General features: G+C 37.0%; 1 protein-coding gene across 2 annotated transcripts in view; it reads left to right on the top strand.

Annotated features, from left to right (window-relative positions):
• Positions 1-10,612, top strand: part of LOC137873988 (metabotropic glutamate receptor 4-like) — a 153,029-nt gene extending 142,417 nt beyond the window's left edge. Inside the window, exons 10-12 of one of the 2 annotated variants that reach the window (XM_068712536.1) lie at positions 6,632-6,878; positions 7,196-7,232; positions 8,832-10,612. In XM_068712536.1, the coding sequence (XP_068568637.1) occupies positions 6,632-6,878; positions 7,196-7,215 (267 nt within the window). In that variant the 3' untranslated portion in view covers positions 7,216-7,232; positions 8,832-10,612. The remainder of the gene's footprint in view (positions 1-6,631; positions 6,879-7,195; positions 7,233-8,831) is intronic. The other variant, XM_068712535.1, reaches the window with a different exon arrangement.
• Positions 10,613-19,654: the final 9,042 nt, after the last annotated feature.

Here is a 19,654-nt window from a genome sequence, read left to right as displayed (position 1 = left end):
GGACTTTAATGCATTATTTTTACACATATTTTCTCTCACATAGAAGATCTGAGTGCTTCTTCCACCACTGAAAACTGATTTATTTTTCTGCGGGAAGCAAAGAGCAAATAATGTCATGGGGATAGATCAGAAAACATATATATGTCATATGTAACAACGTATTTTGTTGTTTGGAGGACTCCTTGCATTTTACTGCCTAACAAAAAAGTAGCCAGTTTTGCTGTGATAGGCTTCATGTAAAAAAAACTAAAAAACCTGTAGACTGATTCGCTGAGCGGTTACATACATTTTTTTTCTTATTTAAGGAATTAACATGTCAAAGCAAACACACCTCATAATCTTTTTACTGTAAATGGCCGCACAAAGCCTCACAGCCCACTTTGACACGTCTTTCAGAGCAATTAAATGCTCCACTTCCTCCGGGTCTTGATTTACCTTATCGAGCCGCCTATGTGCTCATCACCACTTTACAGCGGGCCTCTGCCTCAGCATTACAAGCACACAGTCATTTATTTGTCATCTGGTGCCAGGATAGATGTAACAAATGCCAGGGGAGGCTTTCTCTATCATTCAAACGGGGACATCTGCTCTATCTGTGGAGCGTGATCACCGAGCGTTGTGCTAGCATCAGGAATAGACGTGACACCTGCTTACCTGGAGAAACGGTCTAAATCAGCGGCTGCCTCAAAAGACAGGAGACAGGAGGAGAGGCGACGGACAATAGCATGCATGGGAATGAGGCTTCAGCACAATAGGCTCAGTTCAAATGCAATCAGCCCACACAAAGAGGTCTTGCCATTACCGTGCGTGAATGGACCGATGAATTGAGTGGTTTTGTTTATTTCTCTATGAAGTCTCAGTCACACTATTGGCCTTGTCAACTCGGCCACAACAAAAAACTGCTGTTAGTGTACTAGTCAGACAAAGAGTGGGAGTTGCAGTGAGTTCAACAGGACCAGATGTCAGACAGATGTGTTCTTCGCCGCTACCTGTAACCACCTCCCCCGGGTTCCTTTCCTTTTCTCTTTGTTTTTCTTTTCAGTACAAAGGTAAACAGCATTATTCACAGCAATGTCCCGCAGGCCCAATAATACATAATGAAGACTGATGCTTCAGAGCAGAGGGAGCACAGCAACATCTCGGACCTCAGAGAGCAGTTGTTACGTTCATTAGGCCTACAGCAGAGCAGCCCTCTGGGTCGTGGCCTGTTGACCCCTGGGTGCTCCAATAATAATAATAACAGGCTGTGAAGCTAATCAAGGCCGGAGAATTGAGATCTTTATAAATGACATTCTCCCATGAAGCTATATTGTTGCGTCCCCTAAGGCTTTTATTTGTTTATTAGCTTAATTAGAGTGCAATTATAGTGAAATCTCATGTAGCAAGCACCTCTGCTGAACGTTTTCATAGCATGCTGAGAAATAAGGCAGTTGCTGAACGTAGAAAGTAGTTTGCATCCTGCAGCAGAAGCTCTCTAGAGTCGCTGGTCGAAAATAGAATCTGTTTACATTTATTAACCCTCAAATTAATCTTACGTTATCAGCTAACACTGCCTTTCTCCCTCAGTTGTGTCGCGCTCTCTGTAGGCAGCGATGTGGGATGTCATTAACTCCTCTCATCATATATATATAATGATGGATCCCCATTGTTTTCCTCCGCGTCTAGTTCAGTCATTAATGCTGCCATACACTGCTGCTCCTATGTTATGTTCTGCCTCAGGCAAGATCTGCTGATTGCGACGCGATAAGTGTGTGAGGTATACAACAGCTCGCTTTGAGGAGTCTGGTCCGTGCATGTTGGGTGCATCGGAATCAGGAGGAAACAAATGACTAGATTGAAAACGGGCAATGAAGCAAAATGAACTATAGCTCCGTGAAGCACTGCATTAGGATTTTGTTGTTGTGGGGGGGTCTGATTGAATGCTGATTGAATGACAATGTGGTCAGATGTGTGTTGTGTTTTGACTTAAACTAGTTAATTAGCGAGGCCGATATATCAGCCAAGATTAGTTTGTATATTGTATCGCCACATATGTCCTCTGATGAATTACCAAGAAACTTAGTACGAGAATGCCAAAGATATGTTTTAGATTATTTAGAAACAATGTCGCATTACATAGTTTGTTCACTTAAATCACTTTTTTCTTTTCTTTTAAATATCACACTCTTAGTCATAATTGTTTATTAACTGATAGTATCTTACTGAAAAGTGTTTGATTATGTTATTTGTGTGTGTAAAGATTTGTGTATTTAAAGAATGAATGAATGAATATCAACCAATATATCATTATCTGATTTTTGAAAATTAATACCAATTATAGCATTAAACCTTTCACTAACAACAGGCTTTTTATTTACGTGTGAAGAGTCTATCTATCTAACTTGTACCAGTTGATTGTATTGAACTACGATTAGATTGTTTTAGTTGATTTTTATATTATTTTCTTAGTACATTTACGTTTTGTCTGGCTGGTTTTTATACCCTTGATCCTGAAGAAACAATGTACAATTTTAAAAACTAAAACAATTAGTTCAGTGATGCTTTAGTCAAATGACTCAAATTATTTAGCAACTGTTATTTTTTGTAAAAGTGTGTTTTATATAAAGTATCTTTGAGTTTTGGAATATTAGACAAGAGATGGACAATATAATTTCAAATAATCAATCTGACAGATTGATTATTTGATGATGAAGTCGTTGTTAGTTTTGTTAGTTGTAGCCTGTACTTTTTTATAGTTGGAATGCTAAATGTACATTAATGTGAACAACTTTTGCTTGCATTTTATTGAATTGCGAGTATTTTTTATTTTTTAAATATCTTTCAAACTATAGGGTCAAAGGTGTTACAAGATTTGGAGCATTTAGATTGCCTTTCAATGAATCTCAACATAGCGACGGCTGAGTCTGTGGTTCACACTCAACAGTGATAGCTGTGGTAAAAGTGCCTATAGAGCTACTAACATGCACTAACATGGCATAAAAGCATGCGCAGCCGGCCCGACAATGTCAACAGAGCCGGGAGAAGCTCGGATTACAACACTCCCAGAGAGAGAACGACTTTGTTCTCTGCTCAAATAGACATTACTCCACTATATCATTACATAGCAAATAGTTGTTTGCTGCTTTATTATTACTCTGAATCCTGAATATTGCACATTAAATTAACTCCAATATGTTTTTCATTTCCCCCCTCATTATCCTACAGTTTACACTAAGTGACTACGAGACTGTCTTTTATTGTTGGTTGAAAGGCGGCAGAGAATTAGTTTTTCTCTGTTTATTCGAGCAGCAGCTTGGGTTCAACAGTCTGTCCTTGAGGCAGCAATGAACTAAACTCAGAGAGGTTTACTGGTTCACACTCCCTACAGCTGGGAGGGGACCACTGCAGCTGTCCCTCCATCATACAGCCCCCATTCTTCCCCATCCTTCTCTCCAGCCAGCAGTCCCACATGGTACTAGGTCTGGCTGAGATGAGTTGCAGCTATTCTTGGGGGAAAGCACCACAGAGAGTCACTAATAATAAAAACAAACAAACAAGATATTCAAGTAGAGGTCACATCTGGGGAGCTAAATGTTACTCTGCTTTGATGGAAAACCAGCAAGGACCTACTGGGGGTGGGGGGGCTGGGGGTCACTCAGTAGCTGATGAAACCTCACCCGCTAAAAAGGAAGAGGTACTACCCTAAAATAATGAAATACAAATATTTACAGTAAAAGGCACAAAGCCTTTGCATCATATATCATGGCCCCCCGAAATGGTTGATGCTGATTTGCTAGCACGCATTAAAATCATATATTGGAATACTTTAGTCAGCGGTGGTTTAATTACAGTTGTAAATCAGTTTCCGCAGCAGTGTTTCATATTGAAAAGCTGCTTTGTCCTTCGTTCCTTCAGAGAAAATAACATTCATTCCCTTATGGGAATTGTTTTTTGATTTGAAGAAATATATTTCTGTTGCTGCACTATTTAATAAACTGCCTTTAGAAGACAGGAACTGAGCGTGTGCCTTATTAAAAGCCTTTATATGTCATAAACAAACAAAAACAGCTTCCGCTTGAGGCAGAGTAAGAATCTAAAGTGGAAAAAAAATAGTAGTGATAGATTAGGTTGTTTACAATAGCAACAGATGCAGACCAGATGTTGGAACGTCAAGCTTTTGGATTAGAAGTGGCAATTTCTTTACTTCTTTTCAAACATACAAGCAAGATAAACTAACTACATTTAAACTTCAATTATCAATTTCACAATTTTGTGCTGTTTACTGAAAGGCAATACATTTGTCTGCACAATAGAGTTGAATATAAACAGCCTGTCGTGTTTTCATATGAGATTATTTTTTTCCTGAGATGATGATGCTGACTGCTGCCAGCTCCTGCACACGTTAAAGTGAATATACTATAACATTGTGTTGTAGCCCCTAAGTCCTTATAACATAAATATACTCTGAATACGGATCACATGGCAGGAAGTAGAAGCCTCTGCCTCAAACATTATTGTCATGTACAGGTTCAGTTGTACATTTTCACTTTCTTATTAGATGGTTAGCACACAGCAGTATTTCCCAAATCCCACATGTTCGGATACATAGCCACAAGACATTTGCCTTAGATGATACAGTATTTAGCCCAAAAAATAATAATGTATTGTAAAGTGAAATACTAGATCATTTTTTAGGCTGTTGATCTGTATGAAGTATTTAAAGTTAAAAAGCAATGTTAGTGTGTTTAATAATCACTCCTCGTGGTGGATATAATGTTATAACATGTTTGTTTGGAAAAGTGTTAAATCATAAAAGTATAATCATTCTATGTATCAAACTATAAAATACAGTTACTGAATGTTTTGAGGGAAAGAGAGAGACCTTTGAGACAGGCTTTTCAGATCCGAAAACAACTGTATGATAATGAGATGAGTTTGGTGAGCTGACTTCAGGAATGTGGGGTGTTAACAGTGGGGGAAGGAGATGTATTGATCAAGCAGAGATGTTGATGTAGATAGCCCTAAGGAAGCTTGGGGGTTGAGTTCACACTGTTTTATGAGGAGGAGGACATGTCGGACCAGAGGACACTATTCAGACATTATGCGGATCACCTAGACCAATGGAGAGCATTGTCCGAGGACAGGAGGAGACAATCGGATTTCAGCCAATCACAAAGCTGATAATGGACTTTTGAAAGTAAACTACTGACTTTTGGGTATAAAAACATTGTTCGGAGAGATGTTATTCAGTTCTTGGCGATCCTCTTTACTGTGAACTGGCGTTTGTAGGCCGGTAGGGGGGGAGAGTCTTTGAACTCGGTTTCGCGATTCCTTACTGTTGACAGTGTAATTCAGTTTGTAATTGTCTTTTAGCATTTGTAGATTATAAATACTTTTTCATTGTAAGCCGGATCCAGCTGATTTTTCTTAGCGTGACTTCATTGCTCAAACAGCAACGAAAGAGCGAGAGGTCCGCGGCCTCCTGCGAGCAGAGGTCTCACTTCACCACATCTGCCATTTTGTGAAGGTATTACCTTGAAAGGTCTGTCTTTGCTGCATCTTTCATTATCACTCCATGTCAAGCTCAGGACAACAGGATACTGATTTTGAACTCGTCATAAGTATTGAGTCACACTTTAAATATATACCCGAAATTTGATTATTTTGTTGTTCTACATATTTGTAGCAGTTTATTAACAAGTGTGAGCCCATACAAACAAATACTAATACTTAAATTAGCTGATTTTAATTTATTGGTCTTCATATTGGATTTTATTTTAATGTCGCTGCTAGCTGTTTGTTGACACTGTAGTTCTTTTCATCAATTGGGAGAAATCGTAGCTTTCTTTCCACTCGCTCGCTCATAATTATGGTCAATGTGACACCATTACTGTAACAAGGTAGCAAACATCAAAAAGAAAAAAATACTGGGTTTGACAAAACTACTGTCAAGAATGTAAACCTTTGCATTGAAGTCTGCAGTCATTAAACTGTAGCTTGTGTACCGCAACTTTCAAAGTAATTATTTCTCATGTGACCTGCAGTCCTGCAGTGACAACATGTAATGTATAGAAATTACACAAGCTTTCCTTCTTCTTCAATGCTTCCCTGAAGATGACTCATTTATTTACTAACAATTAAAATGGAATGAGCGAGAACGCTACTGAGCGTTATCCTCCCCCGTGATTCAGAGGATTTGACCATGTGTAAAATTTTCACAAGCTTGTATCTTTTTTATTGGCTTGCTTGTTGTGAGTCAGAATTGGATCCAATCGACTGCTGTTATCAAATGTGTGTTCAGGTTGACGTTATGGCCATATTAAAACTAGTATGGCAGAAAATTAAACAAACAAGTTGGCCATGGCTGGTTCAGTATGTGCCGTAAAAAGCAAATGAGATGCTGATTTAAAACAAGTTTTATAACTTCACCAGCAGTAAATAGTTTTGAAAGCCTCTACCGGACACAATAGAAAGTACTTCCACAACAGCTTGGCCAACTAACGGGTCACTGGATGATCTAATTATAACGATGCACAGCAGATGTCACTTGTACTGTACAGGTCACTACCCATATAGACAAATCATCCAACTCCAGTGTCAAAGAAGGGCTAAACTCTTTGTGTTTTGCATGTGTGTTGTTTGCCTCTTGCAGATGTACATCCAAACAACCACACTGACCATCTCTGTGAGCCTGAGCGCCTCGGTGTCCCTTGGTTTGCTCTACATGCCCAAGGTCTACGTGGTTCTCTTCCACCCCGAGCAGAATGTGCCCAAGCGCACTCGCAGCCTCAAGGCTGTGGTTACCGCCGCCACCATGTCCAACAAGTTCAACCCCAAGGCCGGACTCAGACCCAATGGAGAAGCCAAGACCGAGCTGTGTGAAAGCCTCGAAACACAAAGTAAGTATATAAATGCAAATGAGAAAGCCTCTGGCTAACAACCCACTGTTCCGTCATTTCTCAAGCATGTTTTGTCCTTCAGTGTCTGTAGATTATACGCAAAAAATGCAGAGACATGAAGCAGAGTAAAAAAATAATTACTTATTAAAAGATATGTGGCATGTTATTTAACACCTCATTGAATCCAGTAACCACTGTTGTTTTATTACGTATTACTGAACTCCAGAGCACATTCTGCAGTTCAATAATAGATTAATTAGAACTACTTCAGTAGAACCTTAATTGTCATTTTCTTTTCATCGTTTCATTGAATTTAGCGGCTACACCTGAAATCTAACATCACATGCTAAAAAGGTACCTTCCTTTTTTTGGCTATTGCTCTCTGTATTTACACTTCTATTACTGAAACTATTAGTTGATTACTTGACCAGTCAGAAAACGATTTTGATAATTGAATAGTTGTTTAAGTCTAAGATGTTAAGATGTTTCAAACTCTAATAACTAGGATAAAGTGCCTATGTTGACAAGTTTTGCAGTCAATAAATCCAGTGATAACGTACGTTTATAAAATGTCAGAAGACAGTGAAAAATTTCTGTTGTAATTTCCCAGAGCTTAGTGTGACCTATTCAACTAGCTTGTTTTTATTTGACCAGCAGTCAAAACCTTATATGTATTCAGTTTTCTACCAGATGTTACAAAGAAAAGCATAAATTCCTTAAACAAGCTGAAAAATGACTAAAACAATTAATCTATTATCAAAACAATAACCATTTTAAATTACTGGCAATCAACTTATCAATTAATCAGCTAATAATTTCAGCTGTAGAGTTGCAGCTAAATGTAAATAAAGAGAAAATCAAATACCTATCAATCAAACATCTAACTATTCTTTCTGAAGCAGCTCGATCTCTCAGCTAGCGCCTGTTCCTGATGTCAATATCAATAACATTGCTTGGTGCTACTGTATTAGTGACACACCAGTAAAGTAAATAATGACTTCTTAATCGTTCATGTCTGTCAACAGAGATGCTTTCTCTGCTTCTGGACTGTATTAACAGGGAAATTGAGCCTTTTGTCACACATTTCAAAGCTGGGTTCAGTCCTTACCTTTCAACAGTAGTGAGTAATGTTTCCCCTCACAGGAGAATAAAAGAGCTGACAGCGTATTTACCATTAACACAGAAATGAATACAAACACTGTGACAATGCACTGTAGTAACAATGGCACATTGTGGCCCATCAGCATAGATACATGTAAACACACATTGCAACATTAATTCCTATCTTGCTTCAAGTTTCTGTGGAGGGTTAATAGGGCCTTTTTGTACAATAAGTCAGAAGGCAAAGGCGCAGAATTGATAGCCAGCAGCAATTTATCCTGATGGGGTTACCGTTTACAGGCGCTGTACAGTCCATGGCTATTTGAATAAGCACCATTTGTCATTGTCATCGCCACCGTGGATGTATCGCTTGATGAAATTGAAAAATTCCTGTCTGGGCCAGCTCCCCCAACTGCCGTGATTCGGCGGCGATATGTCAGGATTTATCTGCTCCACCTCAGCGAATCAGCTAACACAGTCTGGGGAGACAACTGGAAAGTTGAAGCCTGATAGCTGAAGGGAAAGGAGGTGTGATGGGGGACAGTTGGCTACACTGAAACCCCCCATCTGCTGTAGTTAATACAGGCATGTATTCAGGGGCAAGAACATACCTAGAGAGTTGAGGGATTTGCACTACACTGCAGCATGGGGACTAAAAAAGCAACTGAACACATTTTCTGCCATTGTTTGACATTTCATCTTACACTTGTTGCATCAGGAAAATAAGGCTAAACAAAACACCCACAAATGCGCTTCATTAATCTTCCTCATCAATAGCACAGTAGTACAATAGTTATCCTTGACTACATTGGAATCTCAATATACCCTCTTATTCTTCTTCTTCTCTTTCAGCTTTCCCAACAAAGCAAACCTACATCAGCTACAGCAACCATGCAATCTAATGAACAAATGTACTCATCATAATTTCCACATTGACGGAGAAAAACATGCAGTGGAGTTTGACACAGCCGGCATAAAAAAAATGGATGTGTCATTGAACGGCTGGAGATCACAGAAGCGTTGCCCAAAGACGTGACATGGCGAGGAGAGAGACCACAGGGATGGACAACACAGGGGACCAGAACAGATAACGGTACAATTGCCTGTCTGCCTCACAAGAATACACACACGAAAAAAAAGGAAAAAATTAAAAATACTTGCATGGCAGAGGCCGACGGATGGAGCTTTCCTTTTGAGTGTTTACATTTCAACTATGCCCTCTTTCAAAAACGTCTCCGTCATCGTGAGCAGCGCTGACTGAAACGGAACTAAAATCAAGAATATATTCAGGTGTTCTCAATGTCGTCTGCCAGTTTTGAAAACTGTAATTAATCTTAAAACCCTCAAGGCATCACAAGGGATTAATCAACACCAAAAAGGCATGAAAACATTGTCCATGGATTTCTAAAGAGGGTAGGAGGCTTGTGTTTTGTTTTTATTTCTAAATGTATTCCGGTCTCGTGAGTCAAACGACTGGAAATGGTGATCATCTCAACAAAGCAACAAATCTGTGCCAGACTATTTAATTTTTTTCCCCTCTTTCAGGATTCCACTGAGTCAATAAGAAGGAGTACACATATGAGATGGTCTCTGCCGATTTTGAGCATGCCAGTTTCAACATCCTGTGTTGTGTTGTTAAAAAAAAAGAAAAAAAACTCAATGAAAAAAAATTATATCTTTGGAATGCGTTTAAAACTCTGTTGCAGCGTTGTTAACAATTGTTTGGGCCCGAGCCTATTGTACGTTTAAAAACTGTTCTCAAATGGTGAAGGTCTAGTGAGTGATTATTTATCTGTGCTTAAAGTGAGGCCATGATTTGTATTACCAGCTAGCCGAAGGCTGCCACTGCCCTCCACATACCTGTATGTGCTTTGAAACAGTGGCTCGTGGTTAAAATCAACGGTATTTTATCCAGGAGATGTTACTGTAAGCTGTCGTCCAGGATGACCCTCCCATCACTGCCACCAGCTTCTCTCTTGGTCACACGTAGTGTAAGGGTAAAGCTTAGCTGAGGAGATCCATTAGGAGGGGAATTAAGATGAAGTATGCCCTTGAGAGGATTGTGCAATATGACCTGAAGGTGATATCCATAATGGACCAGCTACTGAGAAAATTCATTACTACACATGTCCTCCTCAGGCACTCTCATGATAAGGGGGAGGTGTCGGGAAGGTGTAAGGCTTTTCAACAAATGAAAATCTAATTGCAAAAGTATAAAATATCTCTATCAATCACCATCAGCTCGCTGAACAGATTAATAGTTGGCTTCGTAAAGTATAAAGCCCTCTAATGTCTTGGGGGGAAAAACATTGTGGGGTCATTTGTGTTGTGGATTCAATGCTGCTCTTCATACCTCCCTCTGTATTACTTTCAACACCATTTGTGTTGCAGAATAAAATGTGAGTGCTGACCAAATTAAATGGCAAGTTAATGTATGTTATTAAATAGATTGATGATGTCTGCTTTATGTCCTGACATATCCTAAAATTGGGGTAAATGTACAAAAAGATACAGTGCCTGGCTATCTGAATATGTATTTGTAAAACCCCATGAAAACTAATGAAGTGTGTGAAGCATGTTTAGTTTTTTTTATACAAAATTTTATTTCTATTAAAAATGTTTCGAAACTTCAACATCCGTTTTCAGGCTCTTTTTTTTTTAATTTTTTTTTAGTTTGATCATTAATCCGACCCGTAGCGTTAAAAATTAAGAGAAGAACACTTTATTTTACATTGCATTACATACAATGCATACGGAATCATACATTAACAAACATGCATCATCTTCAGCTAAAGGATTGGCAGGTGTGTGTCTGTGTGTGTGTGTGTGTGTGTGTGTGTGTGTGTGTGTGTGTGTGTCTGTGTGTGTGTGTGTGTGTGTCTGTGTGTGTGTGTGTGTGTGTGTGTGTGTGTGTGTCTGTATCTTTTTTTCCTGATGTAAACTAATAATACAGATTATAAAAAAACGTTTGTCAGCCCTGAAGAAAAAAAGAGAATGGCTGCCATCCTCTGAATAATATGTTGCCACTACTGCTCTGATAATAGCAGCAGAAAGACGGAGAGCTGGTGGAGGGAAACGTGAAATTACATCAAATGAATGGTTTGCTTCTACTTGAAACTAAGGCCTCTGCATGCAGCAAGCTCTCAGGAGCCATCAGCTTCTCCACGCCTCCCTGATACTGTGAGCCCGCTATACAAAAGGCTGGGCAATTACAAGTGTTGCTTAGCAAGGTTGCCAAATGTATATACTGAGTGTATATCATCTTCAGAGATGGAATAAGATGCTTCTTTTTAAGAAATATCTTGTGCCACTCTGGCAGAAACAAAGAACACAGTTCTAAAAGGTGGTAACTATTTAATTACAAGTATGTAAATGATCTTGCATTAAAAATATATTACTAGCCTAGGAAATACTAGGTATGAAATTTCAATTTTGACGGTGACGGTATTTGATGACAGTTTTGAACATTTTGTATGAAGTCCCGTCTTCATATTTATGCACCAAGAATCACTTTCTAATGCACCATGCACTTGCACTTGTGGAGGGAAGAAATGTATTATACAGTTTTTGGCTGACTGCCAAATAAACTTCTATGTACAGCATGAGGGACACTGCGGGGCACTAATGTGGGATGCCAACTAAATAAATCAGTAAATCAATATATTATTAATAAATAACACTTGGCTATGGCCATTATAAGCTGCAAATAACCACTATGTTGTTCCTCGAGACCCACAGACTAGAATAATCAGTCCCACATGAATCTTACAGACACGATTATTGGGAAACAAAGTTAATGCATTTGCGATTGTTTCTTTGGAAGAAATCTACAAAGTCAACAAGACATGTTCAGGAGAATGAAACATTGCATTTGATCTACTAAATCTACTTAACAAAAAACATATACAGTTTGTAGTTTAAAAAATACACTATCACTTCACAATGAAATACTTTATTGACATAGTCAATGTAACCAATGAAACAGCTATAACATAAACCGTAATACAAGTGTTGTAAGATTATACGACTCCAATGTTTCCCGTATGAGTGAGACAACAGTAAATAATCCAACATAAGGAGAAGCATACTGATGGTCACTGATGGTGTACGTGTGAAGCTACTACTAATGAGATCATTCTGACCCTCAGTCATGCAAACGAGTCCTGCGGCTTCTTCACAGTGAAGCTAAAGCTGGCAACATTTTACTGTGAATAAGCTGCAGGGAGGAGTGGAGTTTTTATTCAACAGAAGGAAAGAGAAGTGGAGCATACATTAATCAGTAAAACTGTAAGGTAAGTGCTGTTTTTGTTAGAAAGACAAACTCAAACCAACAATGTGGGGAGCATTACATGAGTTTAGCAATTCTTGATATGTTAACCTTTTTTTATTTATTATTTTCTCCATCCATTGGTATGCGTCAGTGACCAATACAACCGATTTGACCCTGCAGCTTTTGTACACAATTTCAGCAAACATTAAATTTACTCTATGGCATTTTTGAAGACTAGAAGGTATAGAGAGCAATGTTTGTATGAGTGGGTCTGTGTTTTTGTTTGTTTTTAATCCACACACCAGTCAAAGCACAGTCCTGCACCGAAATATACAATGTGTATTTGAGTTGTTCCTAATATCAGATCTGCAAATGTTTTATAACTTATTTTATTAAACAAATGTATTTGACCTCAATGATACACAGATTTCTATGAATTGATGGATATAAAAGAAAGCAGGAGAAAAAAAAACTCTTTTTAAAATGATGGCAGCACCAGAATTGTCACCGTACACATCCGCTCCAGTCAGCAGAGATTTCAGTTTCTATACCTAAGGACTTCCCTCTTGACTGTGGAGAAGATAGGCGAGTATGCATTATTTCTCACAGCCGGCCTCTCTACGCTTCAATGCATCTGAATCTGAAAGCCAGCGATTTTCAAATAAACTTAAAGAATATTTACATTGACACCACTGCTGAGAGGTCCAATGACATTGAGAGATTTAGTGACACAAGCTAAAGACTTCTACACCAGAAACTACACCACCTAATGGGCTCATAATGTGAAAGCAGACAACAAAATGCAGCAAAAAAGAAAAAGGAGCTTCAACCGCTCCTCATCGCTACGTGATCACAGTGACAATGACAGCTCCTTCAGATTAATGAAGCAAATTCATTGCTTCTACATCAGTGGGAAATATTAACATGAGCATATGTACTCACAAAACCAATCACACGAGGACTGGATCACAGTGCAATAATTAATCCTGTCATATGTTCTTGAAATGGTCTTGGCACACTTTCCTAGGACAATTGGATCATGTCAAAGTCTTTCAGAAGTGTAAACGGAAACAGGTTTTTCCCCCACAAGAAACCTCCAAGAAAGTAATTTGGTTTAAGTCATTAAATAATTTAATTTCATTAATCATTTTTTTGTGACCAAAATATATGTTTGCATTGTTCCCCCTTTGGCATTCATTATAGAGGAGATAATATACAGGACTTTTTTATGACGTACTGTACCAGGACCTTTTGTTGTGACATACTAAACTAAAACATCTTCATACAATTCTGTATTTTGACTTTTTGACACCATACTATACTATAACTTTTTTTCGACATACTATACTCTGACTTTTGTTGTAATCTCTAGTATGACTTTTTTTTTTTTTACATTCTCTAGTATTACTATTTTTACATACTCTACAAGACTTTTCTTACATACTATACTATTACTTTTTTATGACATACTCTATGACTTTATTTTTGACACACTATACTATGACTTTTTTTTTGACATACTATTATACTGATCTTGGGTTTCCTGTTTTATTTTGTTCCCTGCCCCTTATGTCCTGTGTTTGTTTGATTTCCCGTTTTTGTGGTTTTCCCTCCTTTTTTTCTGTGCATCACCTGTGTTGTAATAATCTTGTCACCCTTGCTCTGTCCTCTTTGTTTCTTCCACCAATCAGCTTTTCAGTCTGCCCTCATGTCAGCCCACCTGTGTCCTGTTGTCAGATTAGTTTCTTATGTATTTATAGCCCCGATTTCTCTCTGTTGGTTTTTTGCACCACGTCTTGCTTTGTTGCAGTTTGGAGCTTCTTTTACCTGATTCCTGTACCTCCTTGTTACCTGCCTGCTTTCTGGACACTCATTTCTGTAAGACTATTTTTGTTTTTACATTGTCTTCATTTCTTGAAGTGGGTCCTCTCTGCCTGTTTAGCTTCAGCAGTCTACAGTCTACAACAGTCTACAACTACACATTTTTCATGACACTAAACTATGACTTTTAAAAAAATAATATACTGTACTGTGACTTTTCATGACTTCCTTTACTATGACCTTTTGTGGTACGCTATGTCTGTATTATGACATACAACAATTTGTTTGTTTAAATCTTTATTGTTTAGTTAGTTAATTTAATATTATTCTATTTTACTGTATATATTGTGCATTTTTTATTTAATATTTCTACTGTTATTTGACATTCTATAATATTACTTTTTTCAACATACTATACTAGCACTTTTTATGACAAACTGGTGTTATTACCAGAAGAGTGAGTACCCAAAGAAAGACAGAGAACATTGGCGATATTGTCAGTGGGGATGAGGATGGTTGAGGACCTTCGGAGCAGGGAAGGAAGAAGGCAAAAGCCAGGACCATTGTAGGTGAGCAGCAAGGTAATCCAGGCAAACTGGCTGGGAGGCAGGTGGAGATGTGGTGATCCAAGGCACAGAAGTAAAAGGTTATTAAAAAGGCATAAAAGCCTGGAATGGATAAGTTACACTCAGAAATATAAAAATATGGCCTAAGTGCATGTATCTACCACTAGAGTGGAAATAACAAAATGACAATGAGTGGGTCAGGAGCTGGGGTTGAAATACTGAAGACTTTATAAATGGCAGGTAAGGGAGCTGAGGAAAGTGGTGAGCTGATTGCAATTGGTGTGTGGACATTACTTTTTATGATATACTGTATTATTCTATGACTTTTATACAACATATTTTACAATAACGTTTTATGATGTACTATACTTTGTTTTTTTCAACATACTGTACTATGACTTTTTTGTTTTTGACATAACATATTATGACTCTGTTCGACATACTATACTATGGCTTTTTAATGAATTTGTTCGACATACCATAAATACTATGACCATTTTGGACACACTATACCATGACTTTTTGGACTTTTTTTGGCACACTATCAGGTGTCTTTTTAAAAAAAAGTACTATGACTTTTTTATGATGTTAAACATACTATACTATGATTTTTTTGTGATTTTTTTGTTTAATTTCTATACTATGACTTTGTTCGATATACCATACTATGACTCTTTTGTGACTTTTTTTGACATACTTTAGTATGACTTTTAAAATGTTGTTCAACATGCTATACAAGGGTTTATTTGTGACTTTTTTTTTTACATACCATGACTTTTTGTGGCCATACCGTATTTTTCGACATCCAACACAATTACTTTTTTCTTTACTTTTTAAAAAGTACTCTATCAGGACTTTTTTATGACATTTTGTACAACATACTATACTTCACTATGGTATTTTATTATTATAAAATTACATTTTTTATTTACTTTTTTCTGTCATACTACAACTTCTATGACCTTTTTCAACACACTTTACTATGACTTTTTTCAAAATACTATACTATGACTTTTTTATTAAATACTGTACTATGACTTTTTAATAACTTTTTTCAACATACTACATGTTTTTTAATAACTTTTTTGACATGTTCTACCATGATTTTCTTACAATATACTATACTCTGACTTATGTCTGCATCATGACTTTTTTTTTCATGATTTTTACTTTTCTTTTTTATATAATATACTCTTACTTTTTAATGAGATCTTTGACTACTATTCTATGAATTTGTATGACTATTCTGTGACTTTTTTTGATACACATATGTTTATGCTATAATTTTTTCACATTTTACTATGACATTTTATGACATACTCTACTTTGTCTTATTCAAGACATATTGTTTATGACTATTTGTTCCTTCATAATAAGCTTTGTCTTTTTTATGAAACTATAATTACTCCAATTTTTAGGACATACAACATACTATAGTATGACCTTTTTTGTACTTTGACTTATTTGTCATACTATGATTCTTTTTTTCTTATACTTGACAATAACATTTTTACGACATACAATGCTATGATTTTTTTTCCATACTTAACTATGACATTTTATGTCAAACTATACTATGACTTTATGACAAACTATACTCTACCTTTTTTATGATATACTATAATATGATTAGTATGTATACTACAACAAAACAGCTTCAATAAGCAAACAAAAGTAATGGTTGTTGGATAAACAAGATGCGATATATAGCTTATGCTTGCATTACTCTGCTTTCATGTGTTTTCATGCACCATGTGAAATCCTTAATCTTAATGTTTCTGTGTAAATTGAATATGCCAGGCTGAACACATGTGGTGTCCTCTTTCTTTATCTTTATATTACACATTCAGGCTTTCCCTGGTAACCCTGTTTTTAACGTCACAATGCTATAAGTTGTGGGTAATTCCCTCAGGGAAAGTGTGCAGACTTACGGAAAGTGTGAATAAAGGGCTCAAAATGTCTGCTCGAGAGCCCTCAAGAAAATGATGATTTAACAGTGGGACAGTCCTGAGTTCTACAGACTTTGAAGGAAAGCACCTCAAAGTCTGTGAGTGTGAACATTGTGATTCAGCAAGACAAGGAGATGACTACAGAGGAAAAACAGGGAAATATGCAAGGGCAGGGTCACGGTCACAGTTGTGAAGGCTAACTCTGACTATTTTTTTTTTAGTTCCTGTTCTGTTTTGAAGTTTCTTGCTCCTTATGTCCTGTGTTTGTTTGACTTCCCGTCTTTGTGGTTTTCCCTCCTTTTTTCTGTGCATCACCTGTGTTGTAATAGTCTCGTCAGCCTTGCTCTGTTCCCTCTGTTTTTTCCACCAATCAGCTGTTTTCAGCCTGCCCTCATGTCAGCCCACCTGTGTCCTGTTGTCTGATTAGCTTCTTGTGTATTATAGTCTTTTCTCTTTTGGATGTTGGTTTGTCTTTCTTTGCTTTGCTGCATCTCAGAATTTCTGTTACCTGCTTATTACTTGCTTGTCATCTGGACTCTCATTCTGTAAGCCCGTTTTTTTCATTAAAGTGTCTTAATGCAGCTGCCTGCATTTGGGCCCTTCCCCCTGCTCCCTGAATCTGCAACCCATGACAACAATACTATGACTTTTTATGACATTCGACAGTATGACGTTTTAATGAGACACTATACTATGACTTTGTGAAATATAATATTCTACAACTTTATGAAATACTCTACTATGACTTTTATAACACATTAACGCCAGTGTTTTTGAGTTGTGAGGAGCTACTTGCTTTGTGAGACCAGCCAGTAGACGTACACAAAGTGTTTTTGTAATAACTCTCACTGCCAGAAGGGGTAGACACAGGTCTCCACTGCATGTTTAACCACAGGGTATTAATAAAGAATAATAATTAAATATACTTTTTTTTTTTTTAAATACTATACTATAACTTTTATGACACTTTACCATTTAGCTCTGTTATAGTATGGTAGGCCTTTTTTATGACATTTGTATGACTTTTTGTCATAAATATATATATTTTTTATGACTTACTAAGGTAATGACATTTATTATAAATGTATACAAATAATGTTCCCACAGAAAAATGGAAAATGGAAAATGGTCCCTCTCATCTATCTAATTGCCCCTCCCGCCCCTCTCAGCTACCTGAGTTCTTAGTTTTTTTTAAAGCAATAACATCATAATTGGATATTATATAGTAATTATTTCCCCTCTCCTTTTGTGTTTACTTCCCTACTAAATACCGATACAGGAGATACAGAAATGGACATATTGAGGGTTATATACCCTAATTTGAACATGTGCGTGTTAACCTATATGGACAAGTGGGCTACAGTTGGCCGAATTGGTAGATCATACAGTATGTAGGGTAATACATACAATTGTGTATCATATTAGTATAAATGACTGCTTGTGTCATTTGTAGCATTCTTGAAAATCAAGAAAAGTGAATATATAGTATATATATTTACATCTATAATCCTCACACAACATAGCTATACAATCTACAATGTGGCTATAGTTGTGATTTAAATATTTCCATTGCTATAGCCAGAGCTTCTCAGGCTGCATGCCCCATAATCTTCCCATTGAAAATTCTAAAGAAAGGGCCTTATAAAATGATGAAAGCCAACATGTATTTGATCATGCAGATATTTCTACCTCATTACTAACATTTATTTTGCTGCTTTTATTTCACACAAAAAAAGGTTTTTTGATGACTTGATGAGGCAAGAGAGGAATCATCATCATTAAAACGCAGGGAATACTTAGATCCATTATATCTGATAAGATTACTTGAATCCAGAAGGTTTTAACCCTGGATATACATGTGTACTGTTATATTTTGTGAATAAACACAGTGCTTGGAGTCAATTTAATTGAACATTTTCTTGCCAATAAAACCAATGGATTACTTTATTTAGCAACTGATGATTATAATTACATGAAGTGGGTGGAATATTATTCCAAACTCCAATTTATGTTCTATTTCAATAATCATAATAAATTATGTCTGATTGCTATGGACGAGGAGTCAAAGCCATCTCCAGCCAAAAAGCGTCAATGTTGAGGCAATCCACATGAAAGTATGAATAGTTTAGCAGATAAAACGTGTAACCAGTCCTTTTTCCTTGTGCACCTGAGGATAATACAATACAACAGCCCTCAGATGACAGAATGAGCACAGGACCACATTTGTCTAGAATTGAGCACCAATATAGAGCAGGATTAAGAGAAGCAATGCAGTGATGTTTCTCTCAAGGGTCCTTTGACTGAGCTCTCTCAGCTGTGCAGTATTGCTATTGTATACCATCATAAACAGAACACTGATGGGGCCTGCTTTGCTGTTATAAAATCTGATCTAGAAGAGTGATCTTCTAGCAGAAGAGACAGTGCTGGTTGCATAAGGCTAGCAATTCGCTGTGGATGTCGAAAGAAGAGCGAGTTAAAGCAAAGGAAGTGACTGAATGTATGCATGAAGCGAAATAACAAGGAAAAATGTGAAATAAGGTATCTGAAAACAATGCAGAAGTGCTCTTATGGCTATATGTTTATGCCTAAAGTCTCACATTTTCTCAGATATTCAAGTAATATTTCATTCACCTTTTGTCTTCAATAGTGATGAGTGATCGGAGACGTGGCACTGCATCTTATACACAGTGCATACACTATGTTGCTAGGAAACAGAAGCTCATGAATACCCTGCAGTTATTGCACATCAAAGGACTAATCTTGTGATAGTTCACTGACTGCCTAAAAAAAGCAAAATGTTGGAAGGGTATCTCCTTACAGGAAAAACATACATAAATATTTATGTATGTGATTATGTATTTGTAAATACTATATACATAACACAGATGCACTTTCCAACACAATGGTTATATTGGGACATGGTAACATAGATGCACTTTTTTGTACAGTTGATCTATTACTTCTGATGTGCGACAATGTAACCAGTATACTACTTTTTCATTCATGTGTATTCATCATTTGTACTTGGCACCTTATATTTATAAAAAAAAAAATGTATACATCTATCAA

This window comes from Cebidichthys violaceus, unplaced genomic scaffold (genome assembly GCF_023349555.1).
Source record: "Cebidichthys violaceus isolate CVI_PGR_0920_01 unplaced genomic scaffold, fCebVio1.0.p SCAF_17, whole genome shotgun sequence".
In the NCBI taxonomy this organism is placed as follows: Eukaryota; Metazoa; Chordata; class Actinopteri; order Perciformes; family Stichaeidae; genus Cebidichthys; species Cebidichthys violaceus.
Note: the sequence above shows the minus strand (reverse complement) of the source record. Positions and strands in the feature narration are given on the sequence as shown.